Here is a 27,533-nt window from a genome sequence, read left to right on the forward strand (position 1 = left end):
AGCGCTGTAAGAAACAGGAGCCAACCAGCCAGCTCCCTGACTCTGCCGTTTCCAGCCCAGTGTACAGACTAGCACATCTCAGACTTACACTGAACTTGAGCTGTGGGGATGTCAGGTTGGGTCTGAAATCCAGGAGGCCTCCAAGATCTGGTACCTCCAGTAACCTACTAAATCGTGGGCCTCCTTGCCAACCCGCTCTTCACCCCAGACCAAGAGGAGGTGCTGGGGACGGGGCACCATGGTGAGCACATCTCCACTCGCTCTCCCTGACCACTGATGGGAAGAGCATCCCTGGGCAGAGGGGACTTCTTGGGGACCTTCAGGATGGAGGTGCCACTGTGGGGGCTCTGCTTCTCCTTTGGTTCCTATCTATGCACCTGCAGTTATTTGGTTTCTCTCCATTTTGTTCCGGTTTAGTCTCTGTATCTTAGGAAGGACTCTTAGGGTTTGTTGGGGATGGACTAAGGGAAAGGCAGTAGCCCAGTGCCTGTAACTGGACAGCCAGGGATGGAGCATGGATTCTCCTCACCCCAAAAGTTCTTCCAGCTGCTGGTGAGTAAAAAAGCAGGAGAAAAAAAAAAAAAAAAAAAAAGAAAGAAAAAAGAAAAAAAAAAAAAAAAAGAGGGCAAACTGTCATATTTGAGACACCTTCACCTTTCCAGACTTGGATATTCTCGTTACCTGGCTCTTGTGTCTCTTCCCACCTGGGCTCCTGGTGGGGTTGGACCAGAGTGTGAATTCAGGAGGGGTGTCTTCAGGCTTTGCTCTGCCTCCTCCCAGTGCTTACAGCTGGGTGGTTGTCACCTCGCAGAGTTCACCCAGGGGGACCATCAACGTGTCCTGTGCAGAGGAGCTGGGCTTGGCTGGCAGGTGGGACTTGTTCCACCCCTCCTCTTCTTCTCCCTTTCCCTTGTCCAGGTTAAAGACAAGCTTCAGCTTCTCTGGCTGCAAGGAGTTCAGGATGATGACGCCCAACCCCAGCAGCAGGCACAACAGCCCTGCAACGCACAGCGTGGGGAGACAGGTTAGCTCCTCCTGCCCGCTGTGTCCCAGCCCCATCCAGTCCCAGGTCTGGGGTTGGAGGCCAACAGCACGATGCATCATCCAGGAGGTCAAGGGAAGGCGTTCTTTCCCTCTCCACATCTGGACTCTGCCATCAGTTTGGGCTCCCCAGTACAAAAGGGAAGTTAATGAACTGGGGCAGATGGTCAAGAGAGTTGGGGCTGGAGTCCACCATGTAGTGGGAAAGGCTGGAGGAGCTGGGCTTGTTTAGATTTAAAAAGAGGATTCTACAGGGGAACCTAATTGTCATCTTCTGCTAATGAAAAAGAGCCAGTCTCTTCATGGAGGTGCACAGTTGTAACATGGGAACTTCCAGTTTGATAAAAAGAAATAATTGCTGCCCATGAGTGGGACAGCTGTGGGGCAAGGTCCTGAAAGGAAGAGGGGATCGCTAACCGTGGGGACATCCACCACCAGACTGAACAAGGTTGATGTGGCTTTGAGGTTAGTTCCTGCTCTGGGCAAGGGCTGAGAGAGACACCCCCAAGGGTCCTTCCAGGCCAGGTCTTTCTCTGTCTCTGCCATTTAAGATTTTCATGGCATTCCTCTGGGCACACCTCCACGCACATAACTTTGGCCATTCAGGTCTCCAGCTCGGTTTTTTCCCCTGGTCTTAATGAAGCTATCCTAAATTCTTGTGTGCCATTGGAAAAAAAAAAAAAAATCATTTTCTGTGACCAGCTATGGAGACATTTCTGGGTCATCGCTGAACGTTCTCACTGCAGGGATGGAGAACAAAAGCCCCAAGCTGAGCAAGCTGAGCACTTACCTGTTGCTAATGTCAGCCAAAAGGATCCACCGTAGTCTGTTTTCAGGGAAGCTGGGCCAAACTGGACGGGACACTTCGGAGTGTTCCTCGCAGTGAAGAAGAGCAGTGAGGAGAGCATCAGCACGGCAGTGAGCAAGAGCATGCAGGCGCCGTAGAGCAGGATGGGCATGGAGAACAGTAGAATGGAAATGAGCCATGTGCAAAAGGCCATCCTGTGAAAGGACCGCAGAACTGAGCAGAAGGCGTCAGGCTTGGAACCTGTTCTCAAGGTGTCCCCCTCCACGTCCCAATGGAGGGATGCAGCCCTGGGCAACCTGCTCTCCAGCTGGCCTTGGCTGAACAGTTAGGCTGGAGAGGCTGGTCTAAGGACTTCCCTTCCAACCCAACCGATTCTGTAACTGCATGAACGGTGGAGCTGTGGGACAGGTCCTGCAGTGGTGGAGAGGGACTGCCATGCCCTGGGGACATTCAGCATTGAACTTCAGGAAGCCCCAAGCACCTTGATAAGGCTTTGACCTCATCTCTGCTCTGGGTGGGGGACTGGAGTAGTAATCTCCGGAGGTCCCTACAAATTAACTCTTTCTCTGTCTCTTGTGGTCCTCCACAGCTGCTCCCCAGAGAGTTCCCATCTGTTCAAAGGAAGACTGGTAACAAAGGAGATCTTTGTTTGGAGAACCATGCAAGGAGCCATGCCCACATCTGACTCAACACCTGGAGTGGACCCAGCTTCCAGCCCTGCCCTGTGCGTGGGGTTTGGGTTTAGCTTGCTGAGGAGGTGAGCTTAAGAAATTTTTCTGATTCCAAGAATAATAACAAAATATGAGTTTACATCAACATCCCTGCCTTGAAATATTTCTTCTCAATAGCAGGAATGTTTGGGCAGGGCTAGTTATGTTTCCTGAAAATAAAAAAAGGACATTTGGGCAGGGATCTGGAGTCTATATCCATAGGGAGAATCACAAGACTCACTCTTCCCTGCATTGCCTTTCCCACGACCTCAGAGACATATGCGGATGCTCTGAGACTCCACAATCACAACATACACAGATTTACACCCAAGACAGCCTCTGAGCACCCAGTGAGGTCCCTCCTACTGCCCACCAGCAGTTCTCATGCCCTCTTGGGCATGCAAGAGGAACCCTCCCTCACAGCTGGTCTTATTGGGCCTCCACATCTTGCTTGGGAGAGGACCTTGCACCATAAGCACCACACAGCTGAATCTACTTTCCTTTAAATGAAGAAAATTTTTTCTCCAACTGTAGTTTTTCACATTAGGGCAGAGAAGACAGAAGAGGATGCTGGGAAGGTGGGCAGGGCAGGAAGCACAAGCATCCCTGGTTCTGCAGAAAGGTGGATGCCAGAGATCAGCCAAGCCTTTGGCATGGCCTTGCAGGGAAGATCATGGCTCCATCAAGCTCCCTCTGCTCTACCTGGTTCTTTCCACCTCCCCGCTGAGCAGAGATAGGGCTGACCTCTTACTCTAACTTACCACAGTGTGAGGGATGTGTAGTGGCTGGAGATGCGGTACTGCTTGTGCATGCCACAGGGGCTTTGTGTGGTGAACTTCTCTGCCACATAGAGGATGGGGCTGGGCAGCCCCTTCTCCAGACCTTTATCATAGCTGCGGTCATAGTCTGCATGGAAGCTCCAGTCAAAGTGCTCGTTGTAGTTGATGGTCTCATTGAGCTGATTCACCGGGTTTCCTGCCAGATGATGAAGACTAAGGACCCTTCTCAGCCTTGAAGGCAGCTCCAAGACTTCCTTGTGTGGGGGCTTAAGGACCCACAGCCCCAGTACTCAGGTGCACGGCTGCCAAACGTGTCCCCAGTCCCCTCCTGTTGAGCTATGCACTCACCCACCAGTGTGACGTTCACCCCTGCCAGGCCAATGTGCAGCCCGATGTTCACGTTCACCAGAGCATGGCTGAAGGATTTGTAGGAGGTGTTTGCTGCCACCCAGCCGGTCTCCCAGTCCCTCGTGAACTGTACGGCTGTGAAGACTTCAAAGGTTAGTCATGGCCTGGTGCCGAGACATCTAGTGCTGGAAGCACCTGCTATGATGGTCACCGTGGCCTGAGCATCATCTGCCCCATCCCAAGCACAAGGCCAGGGTTGTGAATCCCAAGGAGCAGAAGCCTTGTATGTCCTTCCCCAACATCAATCCCAACCCATGACCCTGAGAGCCCCACTTGGGTTGGTTTCTCCCCAGGCCCAGTGCAGTCCCTAGCCCTAGAGGCAATGGGGCTGATGTGTGGACACCGTCCAAGCAATGGTCCTCATCTAAAACCTGCAAATTTGCCTGGGTCCCCTGGTAGCTGGTGGTGGGTTTTTGGTGACAGCCCTGGAGATGCTCTGCACATATGACCACCAGCCTCCAGAGAGGAGACAGATGGACGCTTGAACATCCCACCACTTTCTGGATCCAGGCCCCAGATACAGATGGAGGTCGGTCTTCCCCATGAATTCCTCCTGCGGGCTGGACTTGGCACTTGGCTGCTCTGTTCACCCTCCCTCGCCTTGCTCCTCCATCCCCTGTGTCTTGGGCATCTTTGAACTTCCCTCCCAGGACTCCGGTACTCACTGAGGACCACCGCTCCTGTGAAGAGGCCCATCACCACCCGCAGGAACCAGAAGAGTCGCTGCAACGAGTGAGCAGAGGAGGGGGGACAGGGTCTCAGTCAGATTTTGTCGTGGGGACTTCAGCACCAAGCATGTAATTTAGAAATGCCAGCTGGTGAGAAACGGGTCTGTTCCTCCCTTGGAGAGTCACCCCACGGGCTCTGCAGGCCGGTGGCGTGGTGGGGATGCGCGGCTGGGACATTCCTGCCAGCGGTGGGGAGAAGCAGCCAGGAGATCCAGGAAGAGCAAGAAGGTCAAAACAGCCCATTTGGGAAAGCTGTGCTGTTCCCTTTCTGGGAAGGAGGATGGAGATGCTCCCTTAATAGTTCTGAGCTGGAATTTCCGCACTTATCCAAGTGGATGTGTTGGCAGCTGGCTACAGCTGGAGACAAAAGCTGTGGCCAGAGGTTTGCAGTGTGTCCCCTGGGGGGGAGAGAGAGGCCTCTCGGCCAGCTCCGCGGCAAAGCCACGGGTGTGACGAGCATGTGGCACGCTAGCAGTGGGCTCGCAGCGGGTTCGGCTGGCCACTGCCCCACGAGCAGTGCTGGGGCACGCGTGGTGCACGCCTCTTTCTTTTGTTGGGGTTTTGGGGAAGGTGGAGCGAGGTCTTTGAGCCTCACCCTGGTTTTCCACTCCTGTGAAATCACTGGAGCTTACTCACAGCAAAATTCAGCTAAGCTCATATCTGGGCATCTCATAAATTTGGGATGGTGGAGTGTGGTGTGTCCAGCATGGGTGTATATGCTGGGTTGGGCTCAAGCTCATCCCCATGGCTCGCTAGGGATCCCAGAGCCCTGGCCATGAATCTGTGGGCGTGTTTGCTCCCCAAGTCTGTTTCCCTGGCTGTTAAGGGGGACGCATGTGGGATGCATAAGTCAGGGACCAGCGAGCTGAGCTCCCCCAGCCCCTCCACTTACCCCCCTGCCCCGGATCCCTGGCAGGATGATGATGAAAGTGGCCAACACGGAGAGGAAGACAGAGATGATGACGGCCCGGGTGGTGTCAAAGGGGAAGCACTCCTTGGCACCAGGATAGAAGGGGAAGGTTCCGTTCCACAGCGTCATCCTGCTGCCCAGGAAGGCTGGAAATCAGCACCTGGAGAGACACTGGAGAGAAAATCACACCCACACTTCCAGCCCACCCAGCCTTCCCCGCAGAGCCATCTCCTGCCTGCTTGCCAGCACCCTGCTTGTCCCGGGCATGACTGTGCGTGCATCTCCAGTGCCCGTGCAGATTGCTGTCCCGCGTGTGGGCGTATGCTCAGGCACCTCCCAGAGGAACCCTCTGTCTCCCCAGGATCCGTCCCAGGGCAAAACAGGTTTGGAGTCACCAGGCCACCCGCCACAATGCTCAGACTGTCCCCAAGATGCGACAGCAAGACATGCACAGAGGGCTGGGCCTCTCACTCCCCTCCCCTGCCTGCTCTCGACCCCTGGTCTCTTGCCTGTGCTCCCACCCTCCCTGGTTCAGCATTTTCTCAAACAGCCTGGCTCCTGCTTGCGGGTGTTGCGCTCAGGGCGCTCGGTGAATCACCGCACAAACGTGGGCTGCTCCTCGCTGAGCCCTGGACGGAGGTAAGTCCTCGCCGTCCAAGGAAACAGGAGTGACCTGGAGGAGACAGAAACTGCCTGTCCCTGGCAGCAGGTTGCCACTCGCCACTCGCCAACCCTCTGTCCCAGGAGCCAGCTGGAGGCAATGCCGTGCTGCAGCAAGGCGCAGGGACGCTGCTCGAGAAGCCAGCCGTGGTTTTCGCCACCGCGCTTGGCCAAGGCACTTCCCTGCTAGGAGAGGGCTGCTCAGCACCCCTCCCAGGAGCGGGGACCAGCCCAGGAGCAGCTACAGAAACACCCGTGCCTCTTTCCCTGTGCCGAGCCTACCTCTGCCGTGGCCGATCCCGAGGGCTGGCTGCTGCGCAGAGCTGCCGTGTGCTCCGAGATGCCGCCTTCCTTCCCACGCCGCCTCCCCGGGGCAACGGGCGAGAAACCAGCCCGGCGTGGCACGGTTGTTTTTCCCCCAGCGTCTTTGACGTGCCTGCCTCCAGAGGTGGCTGGATGGTGCAGCCTTACCCACGGCTGATCGGCCCCCCCCCCGGCCCTCCCGCTGAGCCCCAGGGCATGGCAAGGGAGCTCCAGGCTGGCACGGTGCCAGGCAGCGTTGCAGAGGTGAGGGATCCCCGGGGTGGATTTACCTTCCTTTCCTCAACTCTTCCTGCAGAGCAGGGAAAAGTCCAGCTGTTCCTTGTGGCACAAAACCCCTGGGGCTGCTGGGCTCCTCAGGAGCCCGCTGGGGAGAGCAGCAGAGGGTTTCAAAGCCCTCGCCTGCACTGCCCAGTGAAGCATCCCAGCTGAGGTCATCTAGAGTGGGTTGTGGCTGCACGATCTCCTCGCTGACCCTGCTCCTGACTCCATCCCCTGGGGGAGGTTCCCTGCGAAGGTCCTGACCGACCTCTTGGTCACTGGGCAAGGTGACACAGAGGATGGCAAGGGGGGGACCAGCAGAGAGGCAACGGAGCTGGAGGGGCTCCCGGCCACGTTATGCGGAAGATTATCAGGTTACTAACCTGGCCATGGTGTGGAGATCATGAAAATTCAAGTTTTTGGGGTTTGCTCTCATTCTTTGGCATTTTGGTTGGCTGAAGCAGGTTGCATTGATGCTGAGCGGTCCCAGTGTAGCAAAAAAACTCTCCTGACCCACATCTGGGGGCTTCCCTCTGAAGCTGGCAAAATTACTGCCATCCCCTCGGTCTTTCTTTCTGCATCCCAGCAGATGGCCTGGCTGGGCGCCCTGAAAAGCTGTGCTTCCCACCCTCTGGGCAGAGGGAGGTAAAAACAAGTTTTAATTCATGCCCATCAGGAAATAAAGGCATTTCTGGGCGAAGACTTTGCTATTTCCCCTCAAGTCCCAGACTGGTGCTATCCAGGCTGAACACTAAATCCCTCTCCAGGGATTGTTTAAAAAAATTAAATAAAGGGTAGCAAGGGTGACATGGCTGGGAAACACGTGTTCAGAGCAGGGGTGTCTGCTGATGCAGGTAATGCTGGGGATGTGGCGTTAGCTCCAGCTCTGGCAACATCTGCAATGCAGAGGAAGAGGTGGACTTGACAGCAAATGACGCAGATCCTTGGGGGTGACTGCCTGGACATGTGTGGGGCTTTGGACCTCTTGGAAGGGTGGAAATACCTCCCCCTCCAGTGTGGAAGAGGGATAACCAAGGAGGCGCCTGGCAATTGGGAGGCTGAGGATAATTAAGGTGGGGAAGATGAAAGCGTGTGCGGTGGTACGCAGGATGCGAAGTAGCCTGGCTGTCACTTGCTGCACTCCCTGGAGCTGGGAGAGGCAGCAGAGGTATGGGCTCTGCACTGGCTTAGCCACAATAATGGATGGGGTTTGCCTGGGGAAGAGATTGAGGCGCTGTGGGTTTTGTGCTGTTCAGACAAGCATTGCAAACGTGTCTCTTGGGGAGATGCCCTATTGCAAAAGATGAAAGCAGTGGGGAGGACGTTTCCCTCCTTCTCTAAAGGAGATGCCCAGCAACGCAGTGTTTGAGTGCAAGGACACTGAGGGAGCTCACAGGGCTCCTCTGGTTCCCTCATCTGTCCCCAGCAGTGGTGGGAATGGGGTCTGATGGTGGTTGAGAGATATTCCACTTCCGTGGGGTGTTGATGGGGTTGTGGGCTGGCAAACGTGGGAAAACTGCTGGATTTACTCCTCACCCAACACTCTGCATCCACAAACAACAGGTCTTACAGAAAGCCCGAGGCCATGATGATAACTTGGTTTTAGAGGTTTTTCTCCTCTCTTTTTAATTTTCTGAGTATTCCTGCAAGTAGTAAAGGTGTGTGGTTCGTCAGACAGTTTCCAGGCAACAGGTCCGGGGACTTGTTCTTGCTCCCCGGGACCTTGCAGCCTCGCGTTCGGGACACTGCTCCCACCGTCAGCACCCTGCCCCTCGCTTGGGCAGCCCTCTTGTGTTGGGCAGTTTCTGCTAAACACACTTGCAAGCGATGGACGAGGTGATTAGGGGTGAGTCACCCACCCCAGGTCACCTGAGGGAGGTGGGGGTGAGGGGAACAGCACCCGTCACCTCTTGCACAAGCCTCCACGCAATGCTGGATCATCTCTTGCAAGGCGGGGAAGGTGTGGGGACATGCCTGGGCAGGGAGGCAGTTTTGGGGATGGAGAGAGAGCCCCAGGAGGATGCTTTTTGCTCAGAGGATTTCTGCCTGACCCATCGGTGCCAGTGGGACAGACGTGGTACTTGTGTCTAGCTGTCAGCCTGCCCCACTGGTTGTCCCCACTGCCCCTCTGTCCCGCTCCCCAGCGTGGAGGATGCTGCAGCTGGGGTCAGGCTGGGGCTTTGTTGTGATGGAGCCTGTCCAGCTTCCCATCCTGGTGCTTGGATGCAGCTCCTTGCCCGGGATTCTTTGCAACACTTGAATGACCCATGGTGGAACAGCTTGCAGAGAAGGACAGGAGAAAGGATGGAGGAGGGACACCCCCCCCTCGGCCAGTTCCCACCTGGCTGAGCAGAGAGGTTCACGGTGCCATGGCCACGGTTTGGCTTTAGATATATTCACAAGGCAGATCTGTTTTTCCAGCTCTGCCTGTAAGTTGCTTCAGGATTTTGAGAGAAAGGGAAGGTGGTGCTGCCCACTACACTGCCCGGCGAGCTGGGTTTCGTATCTCATGATGGAGACAGTCCAGGGTCTGTTGAGAGGGCTGCCAGGAGATGGAGGCAGAGCTCAGCAGGAGCCACCCATCATTCTAGTGGGAACTGAAACAGGAGGGCTTTCAGCCACGCTTTGAAGAAGTCCTCATCCAGGAATTGTGTTGAGTGTTCAGCCCTCTGATCCTTCCAGGAGCCATCATATAGGAGAGGAACACGTCCCCTATGGCCTGGACCTTCAGAGGCGCTTGCCAGGAAGAGCATCATACCTGGGGCTGCCTCATCACCTTTGCTCCCAGCCCCAAACAGGCTGTCAGCTCCTGCCAGAGCTGTTGCAGGATTCCACATGCTCTCAGCGGCCCAGGGGACAGAGACCCAGCTGCCCCATTGCCCTCCTGAATATCTCCATCCTGCCCAGAGACCCCTGTGGACACTGAGACCGGTGCCTGGGATGGGGTAGGGGACACCCCGATGTGTGGGCTGGGGCTGGAGCCAGTCCCCATTCCTTCCCAAGTGTCATGCCCCTTGCTGGGATTGCCCAGCCTGGATGAGGAGCTGCGGGTCCGGCCCTTCTCTCCAGTTTGACAGAGCCCAGGTGCCCCTTCCAGGCTGCCCTGATCCCAGTGTTGCAGCTCTGCAAAAGCCGCCAGAGAAGAGGGATACGGGGAGGGAGTGTCGGAGGGTCTGAGCGGGTACCCTGATACCCTGGGAGAATGGAGGAGCGGGGGAGGACATCACTTCCCATCTTGCATCTCCGTTAGAGATGTTGCCTCTCCACTAAAGAGCAAACGGTGTTGCCAGTGCCCAGATTGCCTCTTCAGCCTCGTCCCCGAGGGTCTCGCTCATCTGACAGAGCTTTGGTGCCCCGGCATGAGTGTGGGGAAGTGCATCAGCCTTTGGGACACATCTCACCAGGGATTTACCATCCCCGCTCGGGGAACCCTGTCCCTGCAGATAACAGCCATTCCTGCCATGACACAACTATCAGCAAGTTGAGCTTTTCCAGGCTTTGCTGGGGCTTGTTAATGATGCACTGTGTGGTAATTAGCGCTTTCATCCCAGGCTGCAACTTAGAGAGAAGCTTTCTTTTGTAATCCCAGTTGTTAGAGGCCTAATTAAAGTGATACGTATTTTTCCATTGAGTTCTTGTGCCTAGCGTCTTTCTGCCAGCCTTGAAATTCATGCACAGAGCAATGCTACCCCACCTCGGACTGTGATGCAGGTCTGTGTCTGAGCACACACAGGCACTCTGCCCCCCACATCCTGGCTGTGGGTAGATTTGCATATCTGTTTGTCCCATCCAGGCAAAAGTGCCAATAGCACGTGGTGTAATAAAAAATCATGTATCTGTCTGAAAAGCAGCAGAAAGGTCTGAGGGCTGCTTTGCAGTGTGTGGACAGAAATATTGTAAGATAAATTGCAAACAACTTCTTGATTAATATTAAAAAAAAATATAAATCCATAGAGTCAAGGTAGTCTGAAAGCAGAGATGGGGTGCAACAAGTGGTTCAATCCATCTGGAACCAGCGCAGATTTTTGTAGGGCTTGTGGAATCCCCTTCCAAGTGGTTTTGATCTTGCAAGACCCCCTCGCTGTCCCAGAGCCCTACAAGGACCTCTTATAAACTCAGAGTCCCTCCACTTGGACTTGGACTACCTCCTGCTGGGGGTGAGCTTGCAGATCTTGGAGCGTGAGGACAAACATTGTGGTGGAAGATATCCAAGGCAGATCTGAGGTTGGCTGGGTCTGCCCTGCATGTTTTCTACCAGCTTTGGGTGTCACAGGGGCTTCTGGGTTGGGGTGCAGTGCTCTTCCCACCCAGTGGTCCTGTCCCACCAAGCATCAGCTAGGGATAGTGTCCTGCAGATGGTGACAGTCCTGCTGTGAGAGGCTGAACTAGAGACCTTCAGAGGTCCTCCCACTGGCATTTACAGGAACCTGGTGGCCCTCTTCCTCCTACCATAGTCTCACAGACCTCCCAGCAGAGCTGGTTCCCTAAAACCTTTCAGGGCATGTGTCTCCCATCTTTCCAAAGGGCACAGGGCAGGGGAGGAAGCCGGCCCTTCATGGAAGGACATGGTCTTTGAGGTCCAGCACTGCCATCTGGATATTCCCAGGCAAGAAGAACAGAGCCGACCTTGGCCCAAGTCCTGGATGTGTATTCCCATCAGTCCTCCTGCCCTGCTGGGAGCTCTCTTAGCCCTTCCCTTCCCATGCCGTTTGCATCCAGGTCCTGGAGCAAGTTGCTGCCCTCCACATCAGCAGCATGGCCAGGCTGGAGCTGCTCTCCAAGGGCACGCTGCAGGCTGGTGGCTCCCTCGTCAGTGCCACCACCTCGGACTAGTTTGTGCAACAGATTTTGGCTTGAAAACGTCCGGAAAGGGTACAGATTTCCTCCTGGAGGCAAAGGTTTTCCCTGGCACATCGGAGGATGAGGGATGCCAAGATGACTGAGAGCTGAAAATGGAAAGAAAGAAGTGTCTGAAGTTCGCTCTTTCTAGATCCTATCTGGAGTGGAAGGGGTCATACTTTATCCACCTCTGCTTACTGCTTCAGGAAGGGGACTTGCCTGAATCCCCGCTTTGATTGGCTTCCTACACCGGGAAAACACCTCGGTGTTGCAGTACTGATCCACCTGCATTTCACAAAAGCCATCAATTACACAGCAGTTCTGCCAGCTCTACAGCTCCTGGCACAGTCTTGGCATTGTACAAGAAGTCCAAAGGTTGGCAGGTGGACTTGGGAGCAGCTGGTTTATGGCACCTTCCTCTCTGCAGCGCAGCGGGAGCATGTGCTCCGGGAGCTGTTACCAGTGCAAAGCAATTTCCCAGTGCTATGTCATATTTAGCCCGCTCCCTATATTTTATACACCATGAGCTTGAGGATCAAATGAAAATATTAATACCTTATTCCTATTACAGTCCTTGGCTGGTTCTCAGCACCATATGGTGGTTAAAAATGCATCATAACTAATAGAAAATGGAAGTGAGATTGTGTTAGACCACCTCTCCCTGCACTCCATCAGCCTGATGATTTTTGGCGTCCTGTGTTGAGGGTCCTGCTGCAGAGAGGGGCTCTTGTCCAGCCCCGTGGCTGGTTTTGTCCCTGATGCTCTAGAATTACTTTCATCCACTCAAGACCAACATCTCGTGTCTGCCAGGAAAAGGTGCTGCGAAGAAAGCCCGTAAAAAGCTTTGTGGGTCTGTAGCTGGGAGGGTCCATTTCAAGCAGCAGCATTTGGTGCACTTACACTGTAAGACTATCCCCTTCTGAGCAGGGTCACATAGGAAACTTTGGATTAAGCACAGCCCTGAGACCTCCTGGACTGGGCAGGCAGAGACCGGTGATTCTCCCAATATAGTTAAGCACTTGTGCCTCTTTCCCTGGGTTATTCACAGCAGGAGAAATCACAGGATTCCAAGACATTGTGTTCCATGATGTCCATGTTGTAGTTGCTTATGCACAGTCCGCCCAAGTCCAGAACAAGACATTTGCTTGGGGCCAGGGTGAGCGCGTCGCTTGTGGGAAGATCTGGCTTGGGACAAGCAACACCAGCGTCTCCAGAATATACTCCAGAATACTCCAGAAGGCATCTCCTGGGCTGAGAAAAAATGTAGAGATTCCCATAAAGACTAGAGCAGTGGTAACGGCCTGGATGACAAGGTGTATGTGGTGTGGCAGGGGAGTTTGGCTCCCTCTCATTTCCAAGTGAAACTGGGGAGCTGTTGCAAGCTCTAGTGTGAGACGGAGCTGTTTTCTGAACTGCTGGGGCTCCCACAGGGGTACCAGATCGCTGTCAGGTCTCTTACTGTCTACCAGAGCATGTCTCCTGCTCACCTTTAGCTGACTTCCTTCCCGGGAGTCTCAGCTGGAAGCCAAAGACCTGATGCAATTAAGTGCTTCACCACAGGGTCCCAAATCTGTGTTTTCCAAAGTGCTTCCGCCATGCTCAGGGCAAGGGAGAGGGGGGGAAGTTGGTGCATGGCTTAGATCTCCCTTCACTTCACCTCCCAGGAGACCCCATCCTCAGTCCCTATAGCTGAACAAGGAAACCTGCCCCCCTGAGCACCTATGATGGGGCTGGACTATTTTGAAGGCACCAGTGCTGGATCCAGGATACGCATCCTTTCTGCTCACGGTTTGCCATTATGTGAGAGCCTTTTGTGTCATTGGTATCCCTCCTCTCTTGCCACGGTCCCGGTGCCCTGCAGTGAGTTGGTGGGTCCTGTCATGGGGAAAAGGCCTCTGTATCCGTGGTGGAGCATCCAGGCGGTTTGAAACCCTACACTGAATTTAATCTTGTCTCCTCTGCACTAGGATGCCCTGCTCCCTGTGACCTGGAAATCATTTTCATGACAACAGGGGTGCTGTGCTCTGGAGACCCAGTTCCTCAGGCTGTCTCAGCCTCTGTACTGGTTGGGTCAGAGCAGGTTTTGCTCTCTGTATCAGGACAAGAAGAGCTTTTCCAGGAGGAGCACGGGGGATGGCAAAGGTGTTTAGGAGACTAAGACTGTTTTGCTTCCTGATGGCAACTTGATTTCCTTTCTGCCTCTGTCTCTCCCATCCTCATTGCCTGGTTTGTTGGTCTCCTATGGAAGAGAGGTCTCAAGACACCTCGGCAAAAGGAGCACACCAACCTGGGGCTTGATGTCTTTGCTGAGGGCATAGCAGGAGAGCCAGTCCTGTGTGAATGAGCATGGCAGGGAGCACGTCGCTAAGCCTGGGACACCAATGACACCAAGTGGTGGCAGTGGACTTTCACAAGCGTCCCTCTGAGCCACCGCCTCCTCACGGGGCACTCCCACAGCTAACCAGAAACAAACGTCAGTGATGAAGGTGGCTTGTCTCCAATTCCCTTACCTCACTTCACATCTTTTCCCCATCCATGGGGTCATACCCTGGCCACAGGTTGTGGGGGAAGTCCAGGAGACCAGCTACCATCACAGATGCCCATGCTCTGAACTGTCACAGTTTCTGAGGGACTGTGCTGTAGTTCTGTTCTGCGATGCTCTGTGCACCCCAGGAAAGTTGTCCCAGTCACCTCAGTTGAGTCAGTGGCCTCGGTGCATCTCCATTTCTGGTGTGCAGAAGCAGCGAGCTCTGCTGTGAGCAAGTTCTTGAGTCCAAGCAGCAGCACGGAGGGGCAGCACTGAACCGGAACAGTAAGGGGAACAAATGCAGAGCTGGAAAAAAAAAGAGATAACCCAAAACTGAAGAATTTGCTCAGTTCCCTGGTCTGCACACAAAGCTTTGGTCCTGGAAATCCCCAAAGAATATGTCCTGGTGAGTGACAGGGCATTGTGCCGAGAGACTGTGTATACTGTGGACCAGCAGATAAATGTCAGAAAGACAGATAGTGGGACTGAGCAGGCAAATTGCCAAAAAATGATATTCCTCAACAGTTTTTCTGACTCTCTCAGTTTGTAATCTAAATTGAAGCGGGACTGGGGGTTTTGGGCTTGAATAGCTGCTTGCCTATGTGGGAGAAAGAGAAACATTGGACCAGTCAAGCAATGGAGCAGGTCACCCACCTGGAGGTTTTCAAGACCTGATGGGAGAAAGCCCTGAGTAACCTGGTTTGACCCCAGAGCTGACCCTGCTTTGAGCAGATGGCTAGACTAGAGATCTGCTGAGGTTCTCTCCAGCCTGATTTAGCCTAATGCTTCTAGGACGGTGTCCAAGGCAGATGCTGGGCACCTTGCTTCTCAGCAGCACGTGGCTCAGGGCAGCCAGTGTTGCTCCAGCGGTCTATGTGGCAGCTCAGAGGAGGAGGATGAAGTGGTGCTCCGTGGTGGAGCAGGCACCCCTCAAATGTCCATGGAGGTCCCATGCTGGAGCATACGCATCCCCAAAGGGACTGCAGCCTATGGATAAGCCCATGACAGAGAAGGTGCTACTCCAAAGGAAAACATGAGTGTTGAGCAGTCACAGTGGCGCACAGGAAAAAAAAAACAAGAAGGAAGGAGCAGCAGGGAGGAAGCTGCTACAACCTGACCGCATCCCTGGGCCGCTGCCTATTGCTTCATCAAGGGGCCTGAGTGTAGCCTGCAGTGATAACAAGGAGGAGGAGAGGTGCTGGGAGCAATGCTGAGTCTGGCACAGGGGTGGAAAGGTGCTTTCCCCAAGTGTGGAAATGCTTTGGCGTTTTTCTTTGTGTCCAACACCCGAATCAGTACTCAAACATTTATTTTATATTAATTGACAATAAATTAAGTTAAATTTGAGTCTGTTTTGCCCATGACTGTAATTACCAAGTGATGTCCACATCCTTATCTCGACCCACAAGGTAGCTATGGAGGTAAGATGGGGGACAGACAGACAGACAGTTGGCAGGTTCTTGCTGGGTAGAGAGGGAAAATGAGGGTCTCACCTAGGCATCTCGTGGCAGGGTCTGCTGTGGTCTTCAGGAATCTGCTCGCCCTCCCATGAGCTTGCCTGGGCAGGACGTTAGCTGGTGGTCCCATGACATCAGGTCAGGAATCCCATTAGGCTGTCAGTCCGTCATACTGCTGGCTGAGAAGCATCTGGTCTGCTCCAGCGTCAAACACAATACACTATGTCATTATTTTTCTTGCTTATAATTAGTTTTAACCCAAGGCTTTGCTACATCTAATGAAAGGCGAGCTGAGGGTCAAATAACCTGCCAGATCATCCTTTTGCAAACATGAGCTGTGTGAATGCTGGCTGTGGCCACAACAGTCTGCACCCCAAGGTTAAGCTCGGAGGAATGGTGACACCATCACACGACACTTCTACACCTCTTTTTCACCTCCCAGAGCTGCCAGCCTGGCCCAAGCAGGACCTGGGGATCCTGTGATGTCCCCAGCTGTCCCCTACACTGGTGGCTCCATCTCTCACCTGGCTTGGGACATCCTGTGACACTGGCAGTGGGTCTGCAGCACCATACCATCTCCTGAGAAGCATCCCCAGGCCAGGGGGTTGGCGGGAGGCAGTAATGCGAGTGGGCCAGGGCATCTGTGCCTGCATGGCCCACATCTGCCCTGGGACAGAGACCAGCCGCCCTCTCCTGCAGCTCCCCAGAAAAGGGTTTAGGGCTGCCACTGTCCTTCCCTCGCTTGCGAGTAAGTTCTTGCAGGACCAATACCTTTATAAACACCATCTGGGCTTCAAGCCATCCTTGAAGTGATAGGCAGCAAGGTGGGGAGGTCTCCTGCCCCAGCTTTCTCCCCTCTGCTGGTCATCAGCATGTTCAGGTGCTGGTTTGTCCCTTGGCTCAGCGTGACATGGCTCTGGGCTCCCGCCGCTTTTGAGAAAAGGGCTCTTCCCCCTGCAGCAGCTCAAAGGTGCTGGTTGAATCCAGCATCAGAAAGTGTGGCAGGGAAAGCTTATGATTTCGTTTATGGCATCACTCTGGGAATCTGCTGGCAGGTTTAGCTCTGCCTGGGGGAACAGGAGGTGTATCTGTGAGCAGCACTTCCAGAAGGTGCAGAACCAGAGTCTGTTCATGGGGCTGTACTCCAGCCCCCATTTTGGGCAGCCCCTGTTGCAGCCCTTCTCCAGCTGTCCTGAGCATTGGAGGACCCCAGGGCTGTACCCCTGCCCTTGGGAGTGCTTAACCATGTGAACCAAGCAGTCATCCCAAAGCAGGCACTTAAAAAGGCTGAGTGTTTAACAATCAGCACCTGCACATGAGAAACAGGAGAAAACAGCCCAGACAAGGCCAATGAGTCTGTAGTAAACCCTGAGGTCCCACAAAGCAGGGACCCTGCTCCAACTAGAAATCAATCCCAGCAATGGCACGAGCAAGATGCTTTTTGTTTTCAGGAGGGTTTGCTGGTAATCTCTCCAGCAAAGAAGGTTATAAAGGTGCTCCAGGAGCAAGTTGTAATTTTGTGTGAGCTTGTAATTTTCTCATGCAGCACCTAGGGTCTCACAGAGGCTGCAGGGACTGAATCCAATCCCCTCCTGGCTGCTGAAAGCCAGGAGCTTCCCTCCATCCCCCACCAAGCTGCTCCCACTCCCCCTTCTTCTTGCACGAGGCCTGGGGGTCTGTCTTCCCACCCCCAGAGAAAAGTAGTCTGAGTTAGTGTGTGCAAAGAGCCAGTTTTATTCACAGGGGCACATCAGACATGAAGCAAGCAGAAAACATACAGGAACTATACAGGGAGACTCTGCTTTTCATACAAGAAATCACTATTAACAATATTACAGAAGAATAAATAAAAGTGATGTTGCTACAGTAACCCACAAGGACGATGCTCTCCTCTGTCTGTCATGCACGGCCGAGCCTGCAGACCTCATCCTCCATGGCTGTGCTTCTTCAGTTTGAAAAATACTTCTCCAGCACCTTTGCTAAAAGCCCTGTCTCCTACAAGAAAAGGCACAACAGTGAGACACTGCGTCCCATCCACAGCCTCCACCAACATCACCTGCCGGGTACCACGGGGCAGACGATCAGACAAATGTCCCACGCTGGACCATGATGGCACTTTCAGGGGTGGCTTGGGACAGCACGTGAGAAGGAAAGAGCTAGGACCTTGGCTCCTGCCTCCCGTCCTGTGCTCCAACTGCTGAACCACAGCTGTCAGCCATCAGAGGCAAATTTCACCAGCCCACTGAGACAGCAGCCCCTGGGTTGGGCTTCAGGAACAAGAGCAGCCTCGGGGCCTGATTCAGCAGAGCGCCATGCAAGAAGGCAAAGAGAGACACAAAACAGAACAAGGAAGAGTTATAGAGGGATTTTGGGGGGATTGTGTACTGCCCAGAGGTCCCAGAGCCACGCAAGGCGGCATCTGCCTTCACGCAGAAGGGCTCCCCCACACCCCTGGAGCCATTCCAGTCCACACACATGGTTTCACCCTGTCTCCTGGTGAAATACTGCCACACACCCACGAAGATGACAAGGGATGGGGACGATACCCCTCTGCCAGACAAATCCTTGTGACACGCAGCAACAGGGTGGCACCGTGAAGCCCCAGTGTGCTGAGAGCCGAGCCCTGCTTAACATGTGGTTAAAAAGACAAAACGGAAATCCCCATTTGCAAACCCCTTCTGCTCTGCACGACTTCTGCCATCACAAGCACAGAGCAGCACATGGGAAACATCCTAAAATGAAATCCAACAGCAGTAGGCAAGACTAACCCAGGTGAAGAGAGCACAAGCAAAAAGACTAAGCCCTCGGATTTGTTTAATGCTTAGAGGAGGTCCCACAGAAGGGAAGAACCTGTTTGCAAATGATCAGTGACATCCTCAGAAAAGGAAAAGCCCATTGGGTTTTCCCAATAAAAGTCAAGTTGCCTTGATACTTACCCTGCCATGAAGCACAGCACATGTGCTGGAGCATAGATCACATGAATTCCTGCCTTGCTGACCAGGGGGTCCCAAGGAAGGGAGAAGCATCTGTGTTTTTCTAAACCAAGTTCAGATGGAAGTGACAGATCCTGAGCATGGGGTGGACAGAGTTTCACAGAGCGCAGCTATTAAACGGCTCGTTAGGCAGGTGATGAAAATGGCACTGAGATCAGTTCAAGCACAGGCTGGGTGCTGACCCCAGGTGTCCGACAACAGTCACAGTGAGGGAGAAAGCTGTCAGGGTGGCAGGAATTTGCATTGGCACCGTGTCACCCACAAGAGCAAGAAAAAAAAAAATAACACAGACAGCACTCAAAGGCACCGGGGAGTAGTCCTGTAATATCAACCAGCAGCTCAGAGGCAAGGATGCCTTGGGGGACAGGTGTCGAAGAAAGGAGCAGGAAGGCAGGAGCTGAGTCTCGGGAGGTGCTCAGAGGTGCCTGAAGGGCAGAACCAGACCTATCACCCAGCAAAGTCTCCGTTGCCACCGAGAGGACGCGGCTGGCACACTGAGGCACTGGCCAAGGAGAGGCGAGAGGCATTGAGGGGAGAAGGGGAGGGGTGGGAGCCAGCTGCACATCAGGCACCTGAGCTGCGCAGGGCATCCCACCGGAGGGGCAGCGGGGCAGGCAGCTGGCCAGCATCTGCCTGACCACGAGCCAAACTGCCCTCCAGCAGCAGAACTCCGACACCCAGCACCCACTTGCCAAAGGCCAATGGCCAGTGCTGGGTGCTACCCTTGGAGCACTGGGAGTGAGCACTGGCACCCGGCTGGCGGTCTGAGACACGGCGCCGGTGCTCGGGGCAGCCTCTGCCCCAGCACATCTGCAGCGCAAGCCGTGACCATGCGACTCACCTACGCAGAGCCACAGGGGTCACTTATCCAACTCACACCACACGCTCACGAACATCTTCGCGGGCAAGGTAGGGCAGCACACCCACCAGCTCTCCCATCGTTTCAGGCAGTTAATGCAGCAAATGCCCTCCTCCTCAAAGGCTCCTCAGGGAAAATGGGAAAGGGTCCAGGACCTTCACAGCCCTCTCCTCCCTTTCAGCTGCATCCAAGAAGCAAAAGCTGCAGCAGCACAGCAGTCACGACACACAGCATCTGAAGGGGAGCAGGGTGAGCTGGTGTCTTCAGCCATGCCCAGCTGTATCTGCACGGCGGAAAGCCCGCTATCGTGATAGGACCAGCTCTCTAGCAAAGCCTCAGTTTACCTAAGTCTGCTGAAACCAAGCCGAGAAGACGCTTGAACAAGCAGTGCCGCTCAGGCTCACAGCCTTGCAACTCCGTTCTGCCTGTGCCTTCCCAAAAAAGCAAAGAATAGGAACAAGCACTGCCTAAAACTGCGTAACAGAAGTAGATTTACCTGCATGCAGTGTGACTTGATAGCTCCTCAAACACAGCAGCTCAGTGGGATAGCACACGTAGGACCCACCTAAGAGGATTTCATCCCTTTTAGGCTCTCAGTTACTTCTTGCAGTGACTAGAAAGGGTGAGACACCAGGGAAGCATGCATGAGGGAACAGACAAGCAGAGCCACACGGACCGAGCAATTCCACCTCCGTGTCCTGTGTGAGGATCTGCGTGGGTGTGCGTTGCTCTCGGGAGCAGGTTTTCCGTGAAGAGCTGGGCGAGGGAGCTCCGAGGCAAAAGCCACACCGCAGAGGCTGAGGAGCTGCTGGTGCACAGCGGGATTACCGGAGCTCCTGCCTGCTCCCCGAGACCCGCTCTGCGGTGGTACAACGCCCACCTCCCCTCTGCAAGGCAAGCTAACGAAGCTACGTGCTCCTCAGTAACGAGGGATCCCGACCACAGCGACACAGACCCAAGATGGGGGCATCAGAAGCTCTGCAGAATAAGCTCCTTTCCCTTCACATACGGAGCTGTGTCCCCCTTGGCCTCTCTCTACAGAAACAGAGGGGAGGAAGGATTTCCCTGTCCCTGCAGTGGCTCGAAAAGGGGATGCTTCTTCACTACAGCCACAGTGGCTGCCATCCTCTTTTGCATCTGGCCAAGGAAGACCCAGACACCTACTAACACCCCCCCAGGCTGGAGATCACCACGGCCACGGCTCCATTGCAGCATCCCTTGCTTGTCCTCACACCCTTCCCCAAGCATTTGGGACTATTAGCCACTGTGCAGACAGACACAAGCCGGGGGAGACTTCTCTGCCCTTTTGTGGCTGGTCTTAAGAAGTGGTTTGAGGAGAGTTAACAGGAGCTGAAAGAGGTGGTGGTGGAATAAGTTTCTAGCAGCTGTGCAAATGCTCCCACCTCCAGCAAGGCTGATTGTTGCAGGCTAACATCTCCACCTCCCTGCTCTGAGCATCTCCCTCCATCTTAGTCAATATTCACCTGGTCAGTGAGGTCGTATTTTCCTTGGTTCTCATCCAAAAGTCTCTCTTGCAAGAGGATTTTCAGGAGCTCACGGGTAAGCAGTTCCATCATGTCCTCCAGCAAGGCTCTGAGAGAGGGACCGAAGGCCATCGGCACCGCAGGCTCCTCCGGCGACTCCAGGTGCGGGGAGCCCGCGACGCTCTTCTTCCCCATGAAGTGACCTGCAACACAAGGCACTGGGGTGTCTGCGCAAGCATCCCACGGGAGAGAGAGACCAAGGGGCTCCGGCTTCGCTGGGATCTGCTACCTCACACCCACGCGAGTCGCCGAGCGAACCCAACGCCTAAATCACCCCGGTGCAAAGTGAGGAGAAACCCAGAAATCCCAGGTCCTTGCTCCGCACGGGACTTTGGGGGGACGGGGGGGGGGACACACGGACACTTCCCCCGCTCCTGCTGCCGGGCCGGCTGGGGGTCCGAGAGATGCCGGCCCTGCCCCGCCGTTCTCCTGCCCGCCACGGGTCCCCCTCGCCCCGCGGGACACCGAGGGGAGCGGGGGGGGGGGGGGTCCCCCCCAGGCACCCACCGGGAGGCTGAGGGTGGCCGGGCGGGAGCCGCGCCGCGCCGCGCCCCGCACGGCCGCTCCACCCCACGCGCGCCCGTGTCCCCCCGTGTCCCCGTCCCCCCCCCGGTACCTGTGGCCCAGAGGTTGCCGCGGGGGTTGACCTCGATGTGTGCCGCCTGGGCGCGGCGCTGGGCGAAGCCGAGGTGGGCGGCGGGCCCCAGGGCGGCGGCGCAGAGCAGCAGCAGGAGGCAGCGCAGCGCCGCCATGGCCGCCCCGGCGGGACCCGCTCCCGCCCGCCGCCCCCGCCGCGCCTTATAGCCGGGGCGGGGGCGGGGCCTCGGCGAGCCACGCCCCCCCGCGCCCGCGGCGCCCCGCCCTCCCGCTCCCCACGCGAACCGCGCGGCCCCACGGGCCCCGTCCCGGCTCGGCCCGTGGTGCCGTCGCAGGAGGAGAGCGGGGAGGCTTTGCCCCTCCCTCCCTCCCGCGCCGCGATGGCCCTGCGAGGCCACTCGGGACAGCAGCGAGCACGCGTGGGGCCAGCCCTCGGTCACCCGTGGACACCGCCTCGCTGGGCTCACGCAGGCCAAGTAACAAGGACCCCGGGGCCCCACCAGCTGCCGGTCGTTCTCTTGGCTCGCTGCCTGGGAGGCGTCGCCGGTGCCCACCGAGGCAAAGGCGGGTAGAGCTTCGCCCGTGTCCTCCGCCGTTTGCTGGGTGAACGCTTTCCTTCTCCAGCCTTACCCAACTAAAGGAGCTTTTTGACGTGTGGAAGGAACACCAGATCTGGAAGTGGAGCCGTACTTCCGTAACTACAGGAGATCTGATGTTCCTTTGCACATCCCAACAACCTGAGCTTCGGCTTTCCTGATACTGTTCCTACAAGCCCAGGTAACGCTTCCAAATTTCTCCTTCATGGCCTGTTCACGCTTCCACATCCTCCTGACTGCCTTTTTGCACTGGGGCTCAGTCATGTGTTTCATTCCCGGTTTAGCCAAACCCAGCTCCCAGTACATCTACTTGTGTACCCGATTACTGGGACGGGCTTGGAAGATCCTGTCCATAAAGACCTGCCAGCTCTGCTGAGCAACTTTAGTCGTCAGAGAGATGTCCCACTGGATCCCTGTAGATTACCAGCTCCCTGCAGATGGTGGAGACCAGAGTCAGTGTATCACTCCTCACCTTTTCCACTCTTCAGGATCTTGCAGACCGCTATTTCCTCATCACTACACCCCAACCTGCCACCAGTTATCACATTCCCCATCAGTTCTTCCTTTTCCATCAATGGGATGCGTGCCTGGCAGCAGCATGGATGGAGCTGTGCCCAGCCATGTCAAGGACAGAGACGGTGGGGGCCTGGGACACGGACGTCTTATGCCCAGGGCTCAAGTGAAGTGAAGTCCATGTAGAAGTGGAAGCATTTGATCAGAGGGCCCCAAAACACGGGTTGTACTCCGTTTCTTCTCATCACCTGCCTGCAGCCCACAGGGGCTTTCAGGCTCCTCCAGGTTCCACATTTACACAGGGGTGCTCTCAGGGGTTGAACTGCAGCAGGGCAAAGCTGCGTGTCTGAAATGGTGAAAAAAAGGTGAGTGAGAGTGCCCAGAAATCTTGCCTGGCACCTCTATGAAGGAGAAATTTGGAAGTGTTACCTGGGCTTGTAGGAACAGTATTAGGAAAGCCGAAACTCAGTTTGTTGAGATGTGCAAGGAACATCAGATCTCCTGTAGTTATGGACGTACTGCTCCACTTCCAGATCTGGTGTTCCTTCCACACGTCAAAAAGCTCCTTTAGTTGGCTTTGAGTTATCTCCATTTTGTGTTGTATACACAGGTCACTGACAGGAATGAGGTCTGAAGGGTTGGGGGCCAACCAGGATCAGGGAGGGAGCTAACAGTGCAGCTCTCTCAACAGCCACAGTACCTGAGAGGTGAGCAGAACAGACTCAGAGGTGGTGACAAAATTCAGAGAGAGTCCAAATCGTCAAGCACGTTCGTGGTGATGCAGCAGGTGCCAGGGCAAGCTGCAGGGCAGGATGAGGTCTGGTGGGGGTAACCAGGGTCAGAGACAGTTCAGAGAGGTCCATAGTGATGAGACAGGTCTGAGATCAGGTCACGTCAGTCCACAGCCAGGCACTGCTGAGCTGGAGACCAAGGCTCCTACAAAGGCAGTCAACGAGAGCCTAAAGGCCCAGGGCTGAGCTTAAACAGGGCTCCTGGGGGTGGAGAGTGGAGGGACCGGGTGAGGCCCTTTAAGGTTTATTAGTGTCCTCAGGGCCCTGACAGCTTCTGCCAAATTTACAGCTCCATAACTTTGCAAGGAGGTGCTGGCTGGTGGGGGAGGAAGTGCCTGTGACGACCCAGTTCTCCGGGGAGCTGGCACAGGGAAGATTTAATAGCAGTGCCCTTCTCAGCAGTTACTGCTGCTCAAGAGAAAAAGGGCTAGAAGAGATTCGTTCCTCTCTAACAGCAGGGGGTCCGGGTCTGAACTGCAAATGCAGCTCTAAGTTTACGGGGAGGAAAGAAATTAAAAAGTACTCTGCATTAGACACGCACCCTTCCAAACTGAGCGTGTGTCCCCTTGGGTGGCCAGCTGGCCGGTCAGCGTGGTCTCCCTTACTGTCTGGGAGGTGTGCCAATGACGACCGGCGTGGCTGGCGAGGAGATATTCTTCTAGCCGGTCCACCACCCATCAGAGAGGCGGCTGCCTCCGCTAGCCCTGTGTGCTGGAGGTCCTGGGCTGCAATGGGGAGTCTCGCTCCGCTTTCTCACCGCGCTCCTTTCCTGACTGTGTTCGGCAGTACTGCGGAGCAGGGCAGCGCTGGGCCCGCGTCTCCGCTCGCCTTTCGAGGCGATGGCCTTTTTCTGGGGGCCGTACTGCGTGGGGTGCGTGAATGTGGTGCCCACCATGGACGGGGGCATTTGCAGCGCCGAGGCCCTGACTGACCCCTCATGCTCACATCGTGGCAGCTTCGTGTCCTCCATCAAGTCAGCAGTTCCAGCTGCACACACACACGCAGAGCCTTTTTTTTTTTCAAAAGAGTTTTAAATTCACTCACGGTGGCAAAAGTGCTGGAAATTTGGTGTGTCTGGAGAAGGCTTGGGATGTAGTCGGGGCAGGGAGGAGGAGGATTTGAAGTCCAGAGATGGTGCTGGATGCGAAGGAAGAGCCCAGCACTGGCACAGGTGAGTCTGTTTTTTCCCTCGTGCTGGGGCAGGGGCGTTATCAGGGATGCTGAGCTGCATTCCTCCGCGTGTGCTTTGGAGCTGCTGGCAGGGGGGATTCTCTCCCTGTGCCAGGGTCCAAACTCTGCCTGGTGGCCCAGCAGCACGGGGTCTGTCCCAGTGCTTGCTAGAGACGCTGTGTCACTGCGCACCAGCAGCCAGAGGCAGGGAAGAGCGAGAGGAAGGGTTGCCTGTAGGATTACAGAGGATGAAGCCAGGGATAAAGTGATACCAATTACAGAGAGGGCAGAGAAAAGAGCCCCGGGCAATTACAGCACCTAGCAAAGCGTGACGGGGGCGGGGGTTAAATCCCACTCCTTCGAGGCAGCAAGGGTGCTCCTCAAAGATTAACTGGAGAGGGGCAGACAGCCCCAGGGAGGGGGACAAGCAGCAGGAACCAGCTCAGCCTTTCAAACAGGGCGAAGGCTTTTGTGCTGATCTGATCTTAATTAGATACAGAACCTAACTGACACACATCTTTTTCAGCGGGTGGCTGCAGGCTGCAGGGGTTACCTCGGTCAGGCTGGGAGAGGAGGAACAGGTATTTCTGATCCCAGTGCTACTGGTGAGGGACTGCAAGGCCGGCTTGGGAAAGGCTGGGAAAAAGAACTCAGGGAGTTCCTGCCCGGTTGCAGTGTCATTATAAATGCTTGGAAACTGAGGGGACGCCAGATTAATTGCTGAGTACCAAGGCTTGGCCAGATGGGGCATCTGTGGGAGATCTGAGCCCATAACCCTGATTTCAAGCCTGGGAAGAGCGATGGAATAGCTGCTCAGGGACTTGGTGGAAGCTGAAAGTGGAGGCCCGATTCAGGGCAGCCAGTGGGGTTTTTATGGAAAACAACTCTTGAAAGGGACCCAAGCTCACCCCTCACTGAGCAGCAGCGTCAGTGCTAAAGGAAAATGCACAGCTGAAATCCAGGCAGGGCTTTGGGAACACCGATTTCATCCCTTGCAGCAGTCTCATTAAAAACTAACCCCAGGTACCAACAGACAGGTCCTGAGCAGGAGGCTCAGCCCAGCTCACCCTCTTCAGTGACGGAATTACAGCCAAGTGGGTTTTCCAATGAACACGGCGTGGGTGCTGAGCAGCCCCTGGGCAGCCATGGATGCTTGACAAGTGGGGTCTGTCCAGAGGGTGTTTTACTGCACCTGGGAACAAGGACTGCAGCTCGGTCATACGGGGCCGGAGTGGGCTGATCCCACTGCAGTCAAATTCCTCCATTCCTGGGAAGGCAAGAGAGCTGCCCCCTCCTTTGTCACCCTGACCCTGAACAAATGCAGCCTGAGCGATGGCTGCAATAAAAGACCAGGTTTTCTCTTGATTTCTTAGTCCATATCGTCTTTGCAAAGAGGTGATCTTGTTCCTAATTCGGGAAAAATAGCTGGCACCCAGGACCGTCCTGGGAGAGGCACCAGAACCTGAACTCCAATTCCCGGTCGCCAGCTTGGCGGGGTAGGTGATGGATTCTCTGCCTCTGCCTTCCTCCAACTTTGGTGCGCAGAGCTGGGCCCCCCAGCGCCTCCACACCCATCTGCCAGGCAGCGGGGGAGCCAGCGCTCAGTAGCAGAGGAGGCTGGAGCCTGCTGATGTGACAGCTTTGGTCCTGGAGCCTGCCGGGACCCCCAGCATTCAGGGCAGGAATTGTCACCGCAACACTCCTCCGCTGGCTGCTCTCACTTTTCCAACTGTCACCAGCCGCCAAAGGAAGCCGGTAAGCTCCCCGGCTTATATATCAAAAAAGGCACTACAAATTCCATTTTAGAAATTGTTTGTTTGTTTTTTTTTTTTTTTTTTCTGGCAAAGGTCAGCGCCCCAGCTTCTGCACGTGGTGCAGGAGACGTGCCTGTTGGCCACCAGCTTCCTGCAAGGGCCTTGCAACGGAGCCTGGGCAGGACGGAGGTGACTCAGCAAACCCTGGGCTTCTGATAAATGGTTACATCCTCGAGGCAGAGCATGCGTCTGCACAGAGCTAGCCATCCCCTCTCCCGGTGGGATTAACCCTCTGGGGCTGGGTGAGAGCAGCCTCCTCTCCGCAGCCCTGCACAGACCCTCCAGGAATGGTCCCTTCTTACCCAAATCAGCCTCCAAACTCCTTAGTTTGCACCGTTGGTTGCCCCCGATGCCTCCAGTTGAAGGAAGTAGTGATTGTCTGTTTTGTTGTTTTCCCCTAGTAATTCTTGCACACAATTTATTTTCTTGATGGCTACTGACCACTGAACTGACATTTTCATAGCACAATCTGTTACAACCCCGATGTTCCAGATGGTAATGCTTAACTCGGAACCCGTTGCTTTATAAATAGAGTTAAAATTGTTTTTTCCCCCTGTGCACCATTTTATATTGATGTACATTTGAATTTCATCGTTTTTATTGCCCAGTCTCTTTCCACAGTTGGCCCTCATCCACACAACCCTTTCTATCAGCAGCAAACTTCAGTATTTGCCTGCTTTTGCAGACCATTTTTGACTACGCCGAACACAGTCCCTGCACAGCTCCCTGGTGTTTTTTGATACAGAGATTGTTGCCTCCTACCTTTTGTTCCTCACCTTTTGGCAAATGATTTCGCCCCGTAAGGACCTCACCTCCTATTCCAGGGCTGCTGTCTTCCTCTAGGAGCCTTTGCCGAGCGACCTTGCCCGATACCTTTGGGAAATCCAGGTGGATGACCCCAGTGGGCTCACCTTGCCCATACACCTTCTAGCTCCTTCAGCAAGCTCCAGGTCTACCCTTTAAAGCAGCCCTGCTCCTTTCCAGTCCACAGATCCGATTTGTAGCCTACAGATCCCTGCGTCCCCACCTCAGCCACCGTTCCATCCCTTGGGTGCTCACCACGGCAGACAGGTCAACGCTTTCAGGTTTGCGTCCCCTTCAGAGCCCGTGGGCAGCTCCCCCCAGGCCTGGGTGTTTGTCGTTGTCCGCTTGGTCACTGATCTCTTCCGCAGGTTCTTCCACTGCTGGGTCCAGGAGCTGACGGCAG

The 27,533-nt window shown here is 55.1% G+C and overlaps 2 protein-coding genes across 4 annotated transcripts; both read right to left on the reverse strand.

Annotated features, from left to right (window-relative positions):
* Positions 1 to 630: 630 nt before the first annotated feature.
* LOC104358091 (dual oxidase maturation factor 1) lies at positions 631 to 22,121 on the reverse strand. The gene is made up of 8 exons (XM_032990458.2): positions 22,110 to 22,121; positions 6,327 to 6,496; positions 5,367 to 5,555; positions 4,412 to 4,469; positions 3,687 to 3,821; positions 3,321 to 3,534; positions 1,832 to 2,043; positions 631 to 998 (listed from the first exon to the last, which is right to left on the reverse strand). Exons 3-8 carry the CDS (start codon positions 5,511 to 5,513, stop codon positions 784 to 786), a joined length of 981 nt encoding a protein of 326 aa, XP_032846349.1. The 5' UTR covers positions 5,514 to 5,555; positions 6,327 to 6,496; positions 22,110 to 22,121; the 3' UTR covers positions 631 to 783.
* On the reverse strand, positions 17,160 to 21,628 carry NMB (neuromedin B). 3 transcript variants are annotated; one of them, XR_006166625.1, is made up of 4 exons: positions 21,462 to 21,628; positions 20,786 to 20,988; positions 19,798 to 19,914; positions 17,337 to 17,444 (listed from the first exon to the last, which is right to left on the reverse strand). XR_006166625.1 is itself a non-coding variant. In XM_042804347.1 (3 exons), exons 1-3 carry the CDS (start codon positions 21,595 to 21,597, stop codon positions 17,397 to 17,399), a joined length of 387 nt encoding a protein of 128 aa, XP_042660281.1. In that variant the 5' UTR covers positions 21,598 to 21,628; the 3' UTR covers positions 17,160 to 17,396. The 3 variants fall into 3 exon arrangements, 1 of the variants encoding a protein (XP_042660281.1); XR_006166626.1 differs by lacking the exon at positions 17,337 to 17,444 and adding an exon at positions 17,464 to 19,424; XM_042804347.1 differs by lacking the exon at positions 19,798 to 19,914 and having other exon boundaries at positions 17,160 to 17,444.
* Positions 22,122 to 27,533: the final 5,412 nt, after the last annotated feature.

The sequence above is a fragment of the Tyto alba genome, unplaced genomic scaffold, assembly GCF_018691265.1.
Source record: "Tyto alba isolate M040663 unplaced genomic scaffold, T.alba_DEE_v4.0 Super-Scaffold_41, whole genome shotgun sequence".
NCBI lineage: Eukaryota > Metazoa > Chordata > Aves > Strigiformes > Tytonidae > Tyto > Tyto alba.

Bases quoted from the DNA above. Each gene is read 5' to 3' on its own strand.
- LOC104358091 (XM_032990458.2), bottom strand. From the start codon at position 5,513: ATGACGCTGTGGAACGGAACCTTCCCCTTCTATCCTGGTGCCAAGGAG. The intron at 3,822-4,411 runs GTGAGTACCGGA...AAGTCTTCACAG, and splicing joins CACAGGAGCGGTGGTCCTCA to CCGTACAGTTCACGAGGGAC. The intron at 2,044-3,320 runs GTAAGTTAGAGT...GTCCTTTCACAG, and splicing joins TACACATCCCTCACACTGTG to GATGGCCTTTTGCACATGGC.
- NMB (XM_042804347.1), bottom strand. From the start codon at position 21,597: ATGGCGGCGCTGCGCTGCCTCCTGCTGCTGCTCTGCGCCGCCGCCCTG. The intron at 20,989-21,461 runs GTACCGGGGGGG...CTTGTGTTGCAG, and splicing joins CGGCAACCTCTGGGCCACAG to GTCACTTCATGGGGAAGAAG. The intron at 17,445-20,785 runs GTGAATATTGAC...CTTTTCTTGTAG, and splicing joins AATACGACCTCACTGACCAG to GAGACAGGGCTTTTAGCAAA.